Consider the following 17,897-nt stretch of genomic DNA (forward strand, 5'->3'; position numbering starts at 1 on the left):
TGAACATTTTCACAGACATATTTATATCTTTACTTAGACATGTACACAGGACCACTGCATTGCCCAACTCCAGGAGAACCCATTTCACTGTAGCCTGCATGAATGGTGACCCCTGAATTGGGTAGGCATAGCCTCTGTGGCTCAACACGGCAGCCCTGTACGTGAACGAACATGTGCATACATTGCCACCCATGTGTAAAGGCATAACCACCTACATACCACAAAGTATGTGCCACATAACATCACACATGCAGCAGACATGCCAAGAGATATAATTGCACAATACCCTCACATACATGCTCACATTCCTGCCTCAGGGCCCTTGCACCTGCTGTTTCCTCTACCTGGAATGCTCTTGTCCCAAATAACCATGTAACTCCCTCTTTTGCTTCCTTCAAGTGTGTTCAAAGGTCACTTTCTTGGTGAGGCCTGCCCTGACACACTCACATTCCCACCACTTTTTAAAATTGCAACACCACACAGCCCTGCTTTATTTTTCTCCCCAGTACTTATTACCACCTGACATATATTTTACTTTTTATCATATTTAATGTCTGTCTACTCCTCTAGAACATCAGCTCTATGTTGGCAGGGATTTTTGTCTGCTTTGTTCTCTGCTGCGGTCCTAGCCTCTAGAGCAGCACCTGGCATATGGTAGGTGCTCAGTAAGTATTTGTTGAATGAATGAAAGAAGCCAAGAAGATAGACATTCCTGAGAATGAATGAGACCAAATTTCCCACTACCCCAGCTGGAAGGCAACCTAGGGACAAATGTAGGTTGATCTCAAGAACTAAGGCACACTGCAAAGTACATTCTCAGTGCTGTAAGAGTATTATCTCATTTAATCCTCATAGCAGCCCTATGAAGTAGTAACACTACTGTCCATCCACATTTTACATTAAAGGGAACTAAGGCTCTAAGAGGTTAATTCACTTGCACAAAACGTCACAGAGAAGAAGAGGCAAAGCTAGCATTGGAACCCAGGCAGCCTGGCTCCACACAGCCCGGACTCTTTCACACACACACACACACACACACACACACACACACACGTGCGCACACGCATACACACATGTGCACACACATACACACGTGTGCATACACGCGTGCACACACACGTAGCACCACCAGGCCCTTCCAGTCTTCCAGCAACTCTCAGAAATGAGAACTCCCTTCCCTCAGACTGGGTGTTCGGGGTCCCCTCCTCTGCCAGTGCCCCCCACCCCGCCAACCCCATTGTCCTCACTGCATCCCAGCCAAGAGCAAACCTGCGTCCCTGGTGACGCAGGAAGCTGTAGGCTGTCCGGTTGTCATGGCAACAGCCGCCAGCCCCTGTAAACAGTCTCGCCTCCGGCTGCCTGGCTGGCTCACTCTCACCACCCTCAGGAGCTGTCCCCGGCCTCGCTCCACGCTTGGCCCCTCCTGGGCGGCTGCGTGAGCCAGAGGTCCGGACACCTATCCCGCTTCCCACCTGGGGGCCGCAGAGGCGTGGAAGCAAAAAACCTGGGTCCCCACCCTTCCTGCCCCTTCTTGGCTGTGTGACCTTGAGCGGTCTCTTCCCTTCTCCATGACTCGGGTCTCTTGTCCCTGCTTTACAGGGCGGTCACAGGGAGTTAATGCATTCCTTCCTTCAATCATTCATTCATTCAACAAATAATATTTATCAGGCACCTACCATGTGCCAAGCAGTGGTCATGGCACTGGACACAACAATGACCAAGACAGTCTAGGTCCTCTGGGAGGCAGACAACAAATTCTGGGGAGAAAACAATATAAGTGAATGGTATGACTGGGGGGAACAGGACAGGGGGTTCTTTTCTTAGGGTGGTCAAGAAAATGTTCTATGGAGGTAACATTTGAGCTAGACCAGAATGAGAAGATAGCCTTGCAAAGATATGGGAAAAGACATATTCTAGGAAGCAAGTGCAGGATGTGCAAAGGCCCTGAGGCAGGGATAATGTGGCCTATTTAAGGGACAAGAAGGCCCTTCCCTCAAAATAATGCTTATAGTTCTAGGAGGGCAGGCCCAAGGTGTGGACTCTGGTGCTGCAGGTGGAGGGAGAGAAGGTGAACATCAACAGGGGATGCTGCTGAAGGTGGCGGGGAAAGGTGACCTCACAGCCAGCTGACAGGTCTAGCTTCCAGCTCCTAGAGGGACGGTCCTCAGACTTGGGATCTGAGCTTCTGCACCAGGACAGAGTAAAAGAATAGTAATAGCAATACAACATGTTCTAGATGCTTTACTTTATGTACATTAACTAGTTTAATCCCCACGACCCTAAGAGAAAGGTCACTGTTACCATCATCATCACCTCCATTTTATAGACAGTAAATTAAGGCAAAGAGCTACTCGCCAGGTTCAATACCTGCTGACTGGCGCAGGTGGGAGAATACACACCATGCTGGGTGCTCAGCAAACGAGCAAGGGGACTCGGTCCAAAGCCTCAGGAGGGGTGGGGATGGTGGTAGAAGTGGCCTGTGCAGAGGACACCAGCTCCAACCCATTGTGGCAGCACGTGGGCCTGCAGCCTCATGGTGGCAAGATGTTCTAATTTTCCAGAATAAACCAGACGTTTATGTGACCTCTCCTTGTTTCAAGATGGTGACTCAACTGTTATTTCAAATATCGGGCAGTCAAATAAAACACAGCATCATTCTAGAGCTCTAGGTGGGACCAGCTACATAATTTGCAGGGCCCGGCGCAAAATGACAATGCAGGGCCCCTTGTTCAAGAGCTGAGAATTTCAAGCCGGCGACAGCAGAATGTTGAACCCAACACAGGTCCCTTCTGAGCGCGAGGCCCCGTGCAAATGCCCAGGTTGCACGTGCGTGAAGCCAGCCTCCACCGTGGGCACTTCCTAATACCTGCTGAGATGGAAGCGAGGGGGAAAGGGAGGACAATGAGCAAAGATCCGGCACCTCCTAAGCATCAGACGTCGCTTTACATTAATAAAATAGCGAACACTTGCGCAGCGCTCACCCCGTGCCAGGCGCCACGTGCGTTAGTGCATTTAAAGCTCACGCCGCCGGCACCAGAGGACGGGGCCACGGGGATTCCCGAGTACCAGATGCAGAAGTCGGGGCTTGGGGACACGAAGTCACGTGGCCCTTGCTAACAACACTCCAGAGGGCTCACCTGGGCTGGCCAGGGCTGCAGGGGAACGAGGGGGGAAAGTGAGAGAGCGCAAGGCAAGGGGAAGAGGGGCACCCCAGGCCGACTCCCCAAGCTGGGCTGCGCTCAGGTCTCCGCCAAGACCGTGTGGAATCTGGGGAGGCCGCCGCACCCCCAGAAGGGCCCGTGGCATTTCTGAATCATGGTGCCATCCGCCCCGGGTTGGCTCCTCTCCGGCGATCCAATTACTAAATGTAGCCGCATTCTTTAAAAATGTCTTTCCTCTTATGTAATGCAATAGTGACAAACGCCAAACAGATGGTGCTGTGACAAGCTTTTTAAAAGTTGATTAGGAGCTCATCTTTCAAAATTAATGTGCGGGCATTTAAACGAGCTTCAGCCGGCCACAGAATCAGTGGAGGATCCATATGGGACAGATCGCTCGACGGACTGGCCGCGCTCACCTCCTCCCTGGCCAGGGCGTGGCGTGGCAGTTTGGGGAATGTTAACAGCTGGGGCAGGCTGACTTGCGAGCAACGGTCAGAAGACACCTGGCGTGGACAGAGAGGAGAAATACCCTGGGCCTCCCCAAAGCCCGGGAAGCTGGAGCCTCCTCCATCCACCTTTTACCAGGACCTTTTCCCCAAACTTCTACATTGTCTTGGAGAGAGCTGGCCGTCCCTCCCGGCTCCCGGAGGGAGGCAGGTTAGTCACAAACTGTGTCAGCTGCTGCCAGCGAGCTGTTCCCCCCACACCCTTTCTTCCTCAGTGTTCAGGGATGAGATCATTGCATTTGGAGCCAATTATAGACGGAGAATGCTGGGGATGTGCAAAGAATCCTTCTCAGAGCCCTTCTCTCCCTCCTCACGGGCTGTTCCCTGCCGGGACAGGCAGGGACAGGAGACCGGTGTCCGGCCCCAGGCTCAGCCCCAGGGTGTGCATTCCTGAGCCTCGGCTTGGATCTGTCAAGCGAGGAGGCTGGGCTGTCAGCGAGATGAAGCCTGTTGGCCTCAGAAGTTCAGAGCTACATGAGCCCTTAGAGACCAGCACTGGTGGGGAAACTGAGGCTCAGAGAAGGGAAGCGGCTTGCTCAAGGTCCCCGAGCAAGTTGGTGGCAAAGCCAGAGAGGTGGATGGTAGCTTCTCCACCTCTCATGAGGAGGACGGCTTTTGTCTCGAATCTGCCCAGCCCCCACTCCTGCTGCCTCTGGTGCCTACCCCTGAGCTGTCCCTGGGGAGTCATCCCTGCCCACTCACAGTCCAGGTGAGTGGCTCGAGTAGGACTGACCCCTCCCCCACTTCCAAGGATGCACACCTGCCCCAGCCCAGACAATCAGAGCAGTCCACCCACCACCCTTGGTTCAGGAATATGAACCAGTGATGTGAGATGAGCCAGGTCACTAAGCAGCAACCTCAGGACTTCGGCTGAGGCTGAGGCCATCGGAAATGAGATGCTGTCTTCCCCTCAGTGATGCTGAACTGGGAGGAAGAAAGCCTAGCGCTGCCGGCAGCCATCTCTGCCAACACCAGGTATGTGCCTAAGAATGATGCCAACACAGCGGAGAGCAGGGCCAAAAGAAAGTGATATAACACCTTCAACCTTTAAACACCTGGATCCAGCCGTACCTGAAGGCAGCCCTATTCTGGATATTTTAATTACATGAGTCAATAAATTCACCTTCTTGCTAAAGTTGGTTGAGCTGAGTTCTGTCACTCATTCCCCAAAGGGCCTCGACTAATATAAAGACTCAAGGACCTTAGGTGTAGGGGGTGTAGGGCAACGCTCCAAACAACATATTGGGTACTCTCTTCCTCCAACCCCAACACATCTCTGATCTGGTTTGTTTTTATTATTTTGTTTTTTAAGTACTGTCTGGATGGAGACAGCTCCCCCTCCCCAGAAGATTCTGAGTCCCTGCACAAGCTCCCGCACCACGCTGCAGAGGGAGCACCCAGGGTAAATGTCCCATTTCATGGGACCTAAGAGACGGCTCTGCCTTCCGGGGACCCAAGCTGTTCCCCACCACAGCCTCTACTGGGTCAGGCGTGCAGGCTCTCCACTCCAATCATGAGTCCTTGGGCAAGTCGTTTGACTTTCCTGAGCCTCAGTTTCCCTATCTGTAAATGCGGAAAAGATCACCTGCCTTATAGGGCCTTTAAGGGGATTAGAGCAAGCACCACTATTTCGGGGCTGGGAACAACGGCAGCTGCAGGGACTCCAGAAATTACGCGCCATGGACCTGGGCAGCCGTCAGGCACAGCCTGCCTGGGAAGACAGCACTACACACACAAACCGATTTCCGCATAAAACGGCCTCCTGTGGCTGTTCGGGGGCTGAGGCAGGAGTGTCAGCTGCCGGGGAACCTGTCACGGATGTGAGTCTGGCAGTCCCTTGCTCTCACCCCTCCGTTGCCCCTTTGCCCGGCTCCTCACCCCAGGCCGGCCACACAGGTGCTGCCGAAGTGCCCCCCAGTGGCTGCCTTGCACTCCCAGAGTGCAGGAACAGTGATTCCCGGAGCACCCAGAGTCCTGATTTAGGAAAGAGGATCGAGTAGCAGCGACCTTTGGGCCAGTTCCTGCCCAGTCCCAAGGGCAGATGAAAAATGACTCCCCTCCCCCAGCCAACAGCAGGGAGGCCTGGCGGAGGGCTTGGGCTGCGACCACCTGGCACAGTTCTTTATTTACCGGGGTGGTGCTTCCTGGAGTGACACATCTGAGACGGCTTCACCCAAGCCCAGGAGGCGGCATCGAATAATTGACTCCGGGGCTGATTCTTGCTACAAGATCAAGGAACCTGGAAAACACTGCGAAATGAAAGCAAGACCACACATATCGTGTGATTCCATTGCTGTGAAATGTCCGGAATAGGCAAATCCATAAAAACAGAAAAAGGCTAGAGGTTGCTGAGGGCTTGGGGGGTTGGAGGAATGAGAAGTGATTGCTAAGGAGCGCAGGGTTTCTTTTAGAGGGGGACAAAAATGCTCTAAAATTAGACCATGGTGATGGCTGTACAGTGTTTTGCACATACTAGAAAGGATTGAATTGTATACTTTCCATGGGTGAATGGTGTGGTGTATGAATTAGCTGTTAAAAAATATTAATAGCAACTCACTCCTAAGGGGAGAAAATTAGCCTCCTTTCAAATCTCTAATAATGTTTCTAATTTGCCCAGGAGCAAGACTCCATTGGATACTAGTTCCTCCTTACCCTCTACACTTGCTAATTTCTCGTTTGAATAAGGAACTGGGGGTTCAGGCTCAGCAGCTGGGGGTGGGGGGAACAACGATACCTAGCCAGACTTGTTTGGTTGCCATTGCATTTATTTTTCTGATTTTCTTCTTATATGGCTACTGATTATTCACTGATACATTCTTTTTTATTCAACAAATATATATTGAGCATTATTGTGTGTCAGGCACTGTTTTAGGCCCAGAGACACACAGACCAAAATCCCTGCCCTTGTGGAGCTGACATACTAGTGCAGGGAACCTAAGCAGTAGGCGCAATGGGTGTATGTAGTTCATGAGTTCGAATCCCCACTCTGCCAGGCACTGGCTGTGCAACCTCAGCCACGTGGCCTAACCTCTCTGAGCCTCAATTTCCTCACCTGTAAAATGGGGATAATAATCGCTCCTAACTCAGGACACAGTAAATCAATAAGTGTAAAGGGCAGAGACAGAGCTTGGCACTCTGTAGGTGCTTAATAAGTGTTTGCTATTATTAGTAGTAGTAGTATTAGTATTATTGAGACAGAGTCTCACTTTGTTGCCCAGGCTAGAGTGAGTGCCATGGCGTCGGCCTAGCTCACAGCAACCTCAAACTCCTGGGCTCAAGCGATCCTGCTGGCTCAGCCTCCCAGGTAGCTGGGACTACAGGCATGCGCCACCATGCCCGGCTAATTTTTTCTATATATATTAGTTGGCCAATTAATTTATTTCTATTTATAGTAGAGACGGGGCCTCGCTCTTGCTCAGGCTGGTTTTGAACTCCTGACCTCGAGCAATCCGCCCGCCTCGGCCTCCCAGAGTGCTAGGATGACAGGCGTGAGCCACCTCGCCCGGCCATGCTATTATTATTTATTTTCATTTATAATGGTGATAAAATGTTTCCTGTTTAAGCACACATACTTAAGTATAAGTTTTCTTTTAAAATAAATTTATTTAAGTAAAAAAAAAAAAAGTAGAGAGGGGGTTGGAGAGTCAACTTAACAACTTAAGTGCACAATAAGGAGAAGAGGGCAAAGGCCAGAGGCTGTTCCGATGAGATCTGGGAAGTCCTGGACTGGCAGGACACATTAGCAGGGCTGGGACTCAGCCCGCGCTTAGCGGGACCCTAAAGCTACTTTCAGTGTCAACATGACGACAGGCCTTTTCCTGCAGTCTCAGAATCGCAGCTGGCTCGTCCCGCGTTTCCCGCCCCCTCCGGAGGCTTCGGGAAGAGGGCCAGGACGGCTGGGGACCAGACGCTAGATGAAGATGAGGCTGTGGACAGCGGGGCAGGAACAATCCCGCAGCTGCCCCAGCCTCTCCCAGACCCCTCGGCACCGGGGGTGGCCGGCCGCCTGCCACAGCGACACCTTGTTCCTGCAAGAGACGGGCGGTTCAGGGAATGGCAAGGTCCTGGGCTGCAAGGACACGTGCCTCTGGGGCCCTTCCTCGGTTTCTGTGCATCGGATCAAGACAAACACATCCAGGCTGGGCTCCTCATTAGACACACGTTATCATTTTTATTATTAAAGGTTTTTTTTCTTCTGGTTTTTAAAAGAAATTGAAATTAAAATGGTTTTGTGGGCCCTGGGGGAAGTCAGCCTCGGGATGGCCACAGAGCCACCGACCCTCAGAGGCCACAAGGGGCGATGCAGAGTCCGCTCTGAGGCTCCGGGGAGGTGGTGCCATCACGCCCTTGCTGGGCAAACCTGGGCAAGTTGGTTAACCTCTCTGTGCCCCCTTTCCCTCCTCTGCTGGGAGGCAACAGAGTGGAGTGGCTAAGAACACAGGTTCCAGCACATCAGGTGGGGTTTGCCACCCGCTCCCAGGGGCCTCCACCTCCTCAGTGAAAAAAACAGATATCAATAATCTCCTCCCCTCTGAGGTGTTGGGCAGGTTATATGAGATGCTATGTGCAGAGAAAATAAAAATGACAATAATAATAACAGTGAACCATTTCCGCAACAAGAATAAACACTCTAATGCTACAGATGCAACCACATGGGTGAACTTGCAAACCTCATGCTGAGCAACATTCCAAAGGGCACCCCCTGCATGATTTTGTTAATGTAAAGTGGGGGGCGATTAAGCCAAAGTGTTTAGGGGTCTGCAGCGAGCAGAGTAATGCTCTAAAGGAAACTGCACAATGGATTACCACGAAAGTCAGGACGGTGGCTTCCTTCATGGGGAGGGGAGGGGCTGAGGTTAGGAGGGGACCCGAGGGGATCTGGGGGGCTAGCCGGGTTCTGTTCCTTGCCTGGGAAGTGACTACCCAGGTGTGTCTCCTTCCCAAATGTGTGTTAACCAGTTCATATATATTTTTAGCCAATTTTCTGTAGATATAATTCAAATCTTTAAAATATAACAACACCCCAGGTAGATTGTAGTGGCATGATCATAGCTCACAGCAACCTCAAACTCCTGGGCTCAAGGGGTCCTCCTGCCTCAGCCTCCCAAGTAGCCGGGACTATAGGCATGTGCCATGACGCCAGCTAATCTTTCTATTTTTAGTAGAGACGGGGTCTCGCTCTTGCTCAGGCTGGTTTTGAACTTCTGAGCTCAAGCGATCCTCCCGCCTCGGCCCCCCAGAGTGCTAGGATTACAGGCGTGAGCCACTGCGCCCGGCCAGCTATCATAAGCTTCTAAGCACCGCACCCGGCACATGATAAGTGCTTCATAAATGGTGGCACTTAAAGTTACTATTATTATCACCGTCGTCATTACATAAAATGGAATTAACGTCCTGTCCCTTGTCTCAAAAGGGCTTGGGAGGCCTGAGAATACTCGTGTACAGCACCTCCTTGGTGCCCAGCACATGGTGGGTGAGTGGCTCATGGCAGGTGTTCCCCTGCCTGTCCCAAACTCAGACACTTCCCGGGGTGAATAAACCCTCCTACAATCCCAGCGGACACGCTCACCCCCTCCGGGCCCATGCCCTCTCCGTGCCCGCTCTCGCCAGCTGCCCACGGAAAGAATCCGGCTGACAGCTCCTCCTCTCCTCGCTTTGATCCACCCGCTCTGCCCGGCCCTTCCTGGTGAGCTCATGCCCCGTCGGACCTCCCGTCACCTGCTCTGTGAGCCCGGCCCGGGCGGGGGCGGGCAGAGCTGCCTCTGTGACACAGCCCTGGCTGTCTCTCCGCTCCGTCCCAAACCCAGTGGAGGCAGGGGTCTCTGCGGCCCCCACCTCAGCCTCACGAAAGCGCCATGTATTTGCAGAGGCCAGAGTGTTTGCATCTTAAGAGAAATTTGGGATTAATCCGAGTCTTAAGGCTAGAAAGGCTTATCCTAAAATGGGTGGATAAGCTGGGGCTCTAAGAAGTCAGCACCTAGCCTATCCCAAAGAATGAATCTCTACTAGTGGCATCTCAGGTCTAAGACAGGTACGTGGCAGAGAGGTTGGACAGGCGCTGGCAGCAAGGGCCACCCTACAGCGTGATAATATTGTCGGACATTTACACTTGATCTTAGCCAAAAGGCTGAGAAGTGATAATATTATTGGACATTTATTTATTGGGCACCTCCTATGTGCCAGGCTCCTCACACCATTGTGTCTCGTCTTCACAGAGCAGACTTTGTTACGTCTATGCAGATTAGACATGATGACAGCAGCTACCATCACTAACCCTTTGCACTCGGATGTCGAGTGTGGATAATGTCGAGTGGATACTGAGAAAAAGCAAGCGCGTGCAAAGGGTTAAGTATCCACAGGGGGTCAGGTGCTGTGCAAAGGGCTCAGGATCCTTCCCACAATCCTACGTGGTGGGGACGATCAGAGTCAGGTGGAGGCCTGGCCCAGCATCACACGGCTGGTAAGGGACAGAGGTGGAATTTGAACCCAGACCTGTGCAGCCCCCAGGCCTCTTGTCCAGATCCGTCTGTTCCTATCGCCCCACCTGGGTGCCCTGCTCCAGGTGTGCAGCAGGCGGGACAGCTGAATTTTAAAAGGAAGCAAATCCTCACGGCTGTCTCCGTAAGAAAAGGGGCCACAGCTGCCTTGCCCACTGCAGTCCCCCAGTGCCCAGGACACCGCCTGGAACATGCTCCGTAACGAGTGCTCAGCAAACACGAATGAATGAATATAAAAAGCTTAGAATAATTCCCAGCTCAGAGTAAGCACTCAGTGTTTGCTATTGTTATAATCAGTATGTGAAGCGCTTTCTGAGAGGCCCCGCCCTGTGGGAGCAGCCTGGGGGGCTGATGTAAGCCAAATCTGGGTCAAACCCTGCTGTGTGACCTTGACGAAGTCACACCGCCTCTCTGAGTTGGTTTCCCCATCTATAAAATGAGAGCCACCAAACTTGGCCTTTAAGGGACTTGCAAGCATTTAATGATGAGGCCAGCTGGCTTTTCCTGAGTGCTTTCTGCACGCCAGGGGCTGTGCTAAGTGCTCCGCTTGCACAACCTCACTTAGCCCCCGCCCCTGCCCCATGGGGAGGCCCCTTGTTATCTGCACGTTCAGATGAGGCCCTTGGGCATCAGATAGGCTATGCGATTTGCCCAGGGTTACACTGCTGGCAGCGGCAGAAGCTTGGCTCCTAACCGGCTGGTCTGCTCTGGCACTAGCACCAGGACCCCGCTGGGCCCCGCCCTGGCCAGGGAGCAGCATCTCTCTCCTGGGGCGCCGCCTCCGGCAGCAGAGAAGCCCCACGCTCTACGGTCACACCCACCCATGCCCAGTCCCGCCGCTCACCCTCCGGCCTCACCGCCGTCCCCGTAGCAGCGCCGGCTCCTGGCGTCCTGGGCAGGCCATTCGCACTTCACACAGACCGTGTGGCCCTGGGTCAGATACCTTGTCCACTGGGCGTGGGGTGCCTTCACCTGCCCGCAGCTCCCTGGAATGGGCCCCAGTCGGAACCGGACGCAGTACCTGCAGCCGCACAGGCAGACACCAGCCCAAGCACCGTGAGCATTTATGGCCCTTCCCGTGCACCCAGCCCCGGCTAGGCCCAGGTGGGTGCAGTTTCTCCCTGATCCAGAAGCCTTGTGGGCAACTCGATTCGCATCAACATGTTGCACGCAACATGACTCAGCTCCCGCTTTGAAAGTTAACAGCATTGAGGGCTCGCCACGTGCCAGGCAGGTGTTCTAAGCACTTTTCCCAAAAGGCTACATATTCTATTTCTCCTCTGTCTCCTCGATTAGAATCCCAGCTCCAGAAAAGTGAGAATTTTCATTTGTTCTGTTTACCGTTGGGTATGACTCCTAGAATCATACCTGGCTCAGTAAAAATTCGCTAACAAAATCATTTGGTCCAATGGAATAGGGAACCCCGCAAGGCAGGTGTTGCCCCAGCTTGCAGATTAGGAAACTGAGGATCAGAGCGACAACTCACCCAAAGTCACCCAAAGTCGTAAGTGGTGGTGCCTGAAATGGAACCACTTAAACTGAAAAAAGCCTACATGGATACTGTTAGGCACCCCCTTACATTTTTCAAAAGATCCCATTTTTAAAAGTATTTACCATGAAGCTGGTTTAAAAGGGAAGCTCCCCATTCTAGAGAGGGGAGAGATACAATGAACAATATTTGGGTGATGGGCACTCTTATAACCATGACTCAAGCATGATAAAAGCAATTTGTGTAACCAAAATTATTTGTATCCCATAATAATCTGAAATAAAAAGAGAGAAAAAAGTTATTCAAAATTAGTGCTTTTAAAATTTTTGAAAATATTTTCAACAACAATTAAAATTTTTTAAAAATAGAGTGGGGAGAGCTTATTTCTTATTCTGAAATAAGACCCAATTTGCCAAAATTTTACTTCTACCCAACTTTTCCTACAAGTAGCGGTAAATAGCACCCCCTGCTGGAAGAGCCGCGGCTTGTCAAGGATGCAGGGGTGACTCCGTGTGGACCTGCTGCCCCCTGGTGGCTGCAGCCTCTGGGAGGCCCGATTTGCCCACAGCCTGCTTCTTCCAGGGACAGCCCCAAAACCTGTGCCCGGTCCCCTCCGCTCTGGGCTGCCCCCATAACTCCTCAGGAATCTGTCCCCTACCAGGAGCCTGTGACAACTGGAAATTCTGTCTTCCCAACACATTTTCTCTTCCCGTTTTGGTGGTTCATTTGGGGGAATCTCGCCCTCATCCTAGGAGGTCTTGGAGGGGCAATGGCTCAGGGTGCCTGGTCCTGGCCCCAGGCCCGCCACTAGAGTGGGCAGGTGATTGGAGTTGACCAATCGGAGTCCCCATCTTCCGGGGCACAGCGACGGGCTCAGGGTGGGCTGAGGATCCAGGCAGGACCAACCAGAGTCTCCTCCTGAAATGATGCTCTGAGACTGGAGACAGGACACCTTTGGGGCTGCTGAGCTGTGAGCCTGTGGGGCTGCTTCTCCCCACAACATCCCGAGGTGACCATCTTGGCCACTCCAGGGACACAGCCTGCAGTGGCCAACCTGGAGAATGAAACCAATCCACAGCGAGAGTGAGGGAAATGGAGAGAACGAGAGCAGATCCCAACATTAGGCGCGCTCTGGGCGCCGGCCATGCTTGAGATGACCCTGTTTCAGAACTTCCTTCCCAGTTATGGAAACCAACAATTCTCCTTTGCACTTGAGGCAGCTGGAGCTGAGGTTCTGCCACTTGCAATCAGAAGAATCCTAACTCACATGGTTGTCCTGTCCCTCTCCATTGCCGCCGGCTCCGTTCGGGCCTTGTCTTTCAACCGATGTTTTCTGAGTACCTATCACGTGCCAAGCATCATCCTAGACGCTTGACCTCATCGCCACCACCCTGCAATGTGCTGGTCTGTCCCCAGTCCCTGAGGCCTGCCCTTCAGAGGGTCAGAGGGCTGCCACCTGGTGCAAACCACCTTCGCCTCCCACCTGGACCACTGCAGTCGCCTCCTCACTGGTCTCCGGCTTCTCCCCTTGCTTCCTGCAATCTGCTCTCTCTCCACCCAGCATCCGAAGGGGGCCTGTGAAAACCCAAGTCAGATCCCGTCACTCCTCTCCTCAGCATCCTGCCATGGGCCGGGCACGGTGGCTCACGCCTGTAATCCTAGCACTCTGGGAGGCCGAGGTGGGTGGATTGCTCAAGGTCAGAAGTTCGAAACCAGCCTGAGCAAAAGCGGGACCCCGTCTCTACTAAAAATAGAAAGAAATTAATTGGCCAACTGATATACATAGAAAAAATTAGCCAGGCATGGTGGCGCATGCCTGTAGTCCCAGCTACTCGGGAGGCTGAGGCAGCAGGATTGCTTGAGTCCAGGAGTTTGAGGTTGCTGTGAGCTAGGCTGATGCCACAACACTCTAGCCTGGGCAACAAAGCAAGACTCTGTCTCAAAAAAAAAAAAAAAAAAAGAATCCTGCCACGACTCTCCATGTCATTAGAGAAAGTGCCCAACTCCTTACCACAGCCTACAAGCCCTCTGTGATCTGCACCTCCCAACCTCCATTATCTTTCTGACCTCATTTCCTACTCTCTCACTCTTTCTGCGCTCCAACTACACTGGCCTTGCCGATCCTCGAACACACTAGGCACACCCTGCCTCAGGACCTTTGCACTTGCTGTTCTCTCTTCCAGACATGCTTTTCCCCCAGAGAGCCTCCTCCAGATCTTAGTTCAACTGTCACCTTCCCAGTGAGGATGTCCTGACACCCCCACTCCCTTCCCTGCTTTATTTTTCTTTATTTTCTTTTTTTTATTTATAGCACCTAGCAGCATCCAACATGTTATCTATTTGTTTGTTGTATTCCTCCTCCCACTAGAGTGTCCATTCAATAAGGGCAAGTATTTCTGTCTTTTTTTGTTCCTTGCTGTAACCCCAAGGCCTAGTACAGCGCCTGTCCTGTTGTAGGCATTCAATAAATGTTGAATGAATGAAGTTGAATGGAGACCAATATTTGAGGACTTTAAAATCCATGTTCATGAGATTATAGATGTAACAGGGTAAGAAATTGAAGTTATCAAAGTCAGAGAGAGACAATGACAAAGGAAATTTAGTTCAGAGAAAAATGCTCATGAATTTCAGTTAGACCTTGGGCTCACTGGCTTCCACTTACCCTCCTGCGGCCTGCTTCCTGGGAACACCTCGCTTCCCTCGCTCTTTGCCGTAGCTGCCAGTGGTTACCAGAGCAGGGACTGTGGACCAAGGAGAAGACAGTTAGGCAGGACAGCACCCCAGGCTATGGCACCATGGGACACCAGGGCCGGGTACCCCTGGCATCCGAGTCACTTACTTGACAGCCCAAATGAGACTGTGGAATCTCAGAACTGGGCAGGTGGACCCCACAGAGTCCTTTACAGTGTTGGAGGTGGGATCGTATTTATCTCCAACACCTCAGGGCCTGGTGCATGCAACACATGCACGCCTGGTCCATGGCGGGTCTCAAAAACAACTGTTTGAATGATTCAGTGAATGAATGAGTGAGTGATTAGGAAAGAGTAGATAAGAGCTGGGCAGGGTGGCATGCACCTGTAGGCCCAGCTACTCAGGAGGCTGAGCGGGAAGGATCTCTGGAGCCCAGGAGTTGGAGGCTGCAGTGAGCTATGGTCCACCACTGCACTCCAGCCTTGGTGACAGAGTGAGACCTTGTCTCAAAAAAAAAAAAAAAAAGTCAATAACTAAATGAATGGCTATGGATGGCTGAAATGATGGAAGAAAGAGGGAATGGATGGATGGTGGATAAATGGGAAGATGGGAGGATGGAAGGAGAGAGAGATGAGTAGAAGAATGGACAGAGAGATGATGAATGGAAAGAAGGATGGATGGAGAGTTGACAGGTGAATGGATGAAATGGATAGATGGATGGATGGATAGATGGATGGATTGATGAGTGAGTGGATGGAAAGATGGATGGGTAGAAGAAAGGAGGTTTGGGGGATGGCCTGACGGATGAATAAATGAATGAATAAAATTATTCTATTGGGCCACATTCCAAGTCTCTTTCTTTCTAGATCAGAGAACATAGAGGAGGAAAATTGATAGTTCACAAGAGGTTGGTGATTCCTTAGGAAAATTAAAAAGCCATCGGAAGTCTCTACCCCTTCCCATTCCTAGAGTGATTGAGCTGAATTAAAGATTTAGTGTTGAGCTAATGCTTGTGACCTAAAGGAGACCACACCAGGGCATCCCAGCCCCCTGTCCCTGCTTCTACCACAGGGACAGGACTAAGCCTTTGTCATAACACACCGAATACCCAGCCTCCTTCCCTTGTCTCTTCCCATAGCCACAGTGCTCCTTTAGTGCAGCCTAAAGTGGTCAGGAGACCCCAGCTAAGCCCAGGGTCTAGTCCCAGCTCCCCCCTTATAGCTGAGCGGCCTTGGTTAAGTGTCTGCACCTCTCTGAGCCTCATCAGCAAAATGGGGATAATATTAGCACCTGCATCGTGGAGTTACGGTCAGAATTTAATAAGATGATACACGATTTGCACCTGGAACACAGTAAGTGCTCACCAAGCGGCAGCTAATTACTTCCCTTGCTCTCTGTTCCAGCCACGAGGCCCTGGGTCTTCGCGACTGCTCCCTTGTACCTACCTGCTTTCAGAGCCATCTCGCCTGCACTCTTTGGTGCTTGTCCCTTCACCGCCCTATGAGAACTATAGCTGCACAACAGCAGCTCACACTGTCAAGCGACTCGCCGCGTGCCTGCCTTGTGCGGGCCCTTTACCAACATCCCCCGTTCACATCGGGGACTCATCTGACCCTATGAGGCAACTTACCATTCATATTCTACTGAAGGGGAAACTGAGGCCCAGGGAGGTTGTGGAACTTGTCCATGACCACATGGCTAGTGAGTTGCAGGCCCCCTAGACCCCCAGCTCCAATTCTGCCATCTTGTCTGTGCTGTTCATTGCTGTACCCCCCGTCCCAGCACAGGCCTGGCAGAGGGGTTCGAGGGCTACCGAGGATCCTCTCCAGGGGATGAAGTGAACTCTGCGCAGCGCCCCAGGCTCGGCCGTCAGAGGAGTCCACCACCCCGGCCGTACTGATTGGTGCAGCAGTGGACACATGACCCAGGTCAAGCCAATGAGACTTTATCCTGAGACACTGGCTGGAACCATGGGGAAAGAGACCTTCCCTTCCGGCTGCTATGTGGATTGGAAGGAAGCCGGGAGCTATCAGAGACTATCACGGGGGAAAGCCTGCCAGAGAATGGGGCCAACCAGAGGAAAACAGAGCTAAGACATGGAAAGAGATTCCTAGGCAACACTGCTTGAGCTCCTGGATCCAGCCATGCCTGAATGCAAATCCTGGAATTTTAGTCACATGAGCCACACATTTTTGCTCAGGTCAGCTTAGTTTGGGTTTCCTATCACCTGCATTCAAACCAAGTCCTGCCTGATTCGCACAGAGAGGGGAGCAGAAAGATGACGTTGAGAAGCCCATCGGGAGTCAGAGCTTCTTAACTCACGCACAAGGTGAGGAGAGGGATCTTGGTGAAGGAAGGCCAAGCCCCACCCCAAGCTCAGGCCCCACCGGGAACTCACAGAGGGGCCTTTAGCCCAGCCAGACTGTCCCCCGAGTGCCGCTCCTGGGGCCACCTCTACTCACGCAGGGACTGCTGGCACTCCACGCCCTGGCGGCTCCAGTACTCCGCGCAGCCAGCCCGTTCTTCCAGAGGGGGGCAGGGGACACCCCCATTCCTCGGCTCCTGCAGGATGTGCCTCTGGCGAACGCGGTAGGAGACCTGGCAGGGCTTGACGCAGCGACTCCAGCCACTCCACCCCGCCACAGCACAGGCGACCGCTGGAGGAGAAGGTGGTGTCGCCAGGGGCGGCTGGCGTGGGGTTTGCCAGCCAGCGGCCAGGACTCCTCCACCCTCCCCACTAGCTGTGTCCCCCCAAAACGCCACACTGAAGGCTAGAACTCTTGCAAATCCCAGCCCTTGTTTTCCTGAAAGTTCCCCTGACGACTGTTGCTGTGTCCACCCAAACTCAGAACTCCACATGTCATTTATCCATCATCCTGCTGATGCTCATTTAGCTTGTTTCCATCACTCAGTCCTTCAACAAACATTTCCTGAGCATTTAGGGCAACTAATTTCAGCTCTCTATGCCTCAGGTCCCAGCTAATTTTTTAAAAAACATTTTTTGTAGGCCAGCGTGGTGGCTCATGCCTGTAATCCTAGCACTCTGGGAGGCTGAGGTGGGAAGATCGCTCAAGGTCAGGAGTTCGAAACCAGCCTGAGCAAGAGCGAGACCCCTATCTCTACTAAAAATAGAAATTAGCTGTACAACTAAATAATATATAGAAAATATTAGCCGGGCATGGTGGCGCATGCCTGTAGTCCCAGCTACTCGGGCAGCTGAGGCAGGAGGATCGCCTGAGCCCAGGAGTCTAAGGTTGCTGTGAGCTGTGATCACGGCACTGCACTCCAGCCTGGGCAACAGAGAAAGACCCTGTCTCTCAAAAAACAGAAAACACATAACTACTGTGAATCACAAGAATGACTTGTACATATTTATACACACAATCACACACACACACACGCACAAGCAAACCCTTACGAGCACGGGACTCCTAAACGGAATCAGCACAGTGGCTATCGCTGAGTGAGGGAAGGAGAAGGGACACATAGATGCTCTAGTGGCATCTGGCAGGGTTTGTCTCTCAGCTTGTCCCGGGGGCTTGCAGCGCTACTC

The 17,897-nt window shown here is 52.3% G+C and overlaps 1 protein-coding gene across 1 annotated transcript; it reads right to left on the minus strand.

Annotated features, from left to right (window-relative positions):
• Window positions 1-7,301: 7,301 nt before the first annotated feature.
• Window positions 7,302-17,419, minus strand: LOC105868931 (somatomedin-B and thrombospondin type-1 domain-containing protein-like). The gene is made up of 4 exons (XM_012760351.3): window positions 16,807-17,419; window positions 14,316-14,394; window positions 11,009-11,185; window positions 7,302-7,695 (listed from the first exon to the last, which is right to left on the minus strand). The coding sequence occupies exons 1-4, from the start codon at window positions 17,201-17,203 to the stop codon at window positions 7,578-7,580; spliced, it is 771 nt and encodes a 256-aa protein (XP_012615805.2). The 5' UTR covers window positions 17,204-17,419; the 3' UTR covers window positions 7,302-7,577.
• Window positions 17,420-17,897: the final 478 nt, after the last annotated feature.

The sequence above is a fragment of the Microcebus murinus genome, chromosome 16 (assembly GCF_040939455.1).
Source record: "Microcebus murinus isolate Inina chromosome 16, M.murinus_Inina_mat1.0, whole genome shotgun sequence".
Classification (NCBI taxonomy): domain Eukaryota; kingdom Metazoa; phylum Chordata; class Mammalia; order Primates; family Cheirogaleidae; genus Microcebus; species Microcebus murinus.

What these genes read in the sequence shown, in the direction of transcription:
- LOC105868931 (XM_012760351.3), bottom strand. Translation starts at nt 17,203, where the DNA reads ATGTGGAGTTCTGAGTTTGGGTGGACACAGCAACAGTCGTCAGGGGAA. An exon ending in GGAGTGCCAGCAGTCCCTGC is followed by an intron (nt 14,395 to 16,806) that starts GTGAGTAGAGGT and finishes CTTGGTCCACAG; the next exon opens with TCCCTGCTCTGGTAACCACT. An exon ending in GACGGCGGTGAGGCCGGAGG is followed by an intron (nt 7,696 to 11,008) that starts GTGAGCGGCGGG and finishes CGTCTCTTGCAG; the next exon opens with GAACAAGGTGTCGCTGTGGC.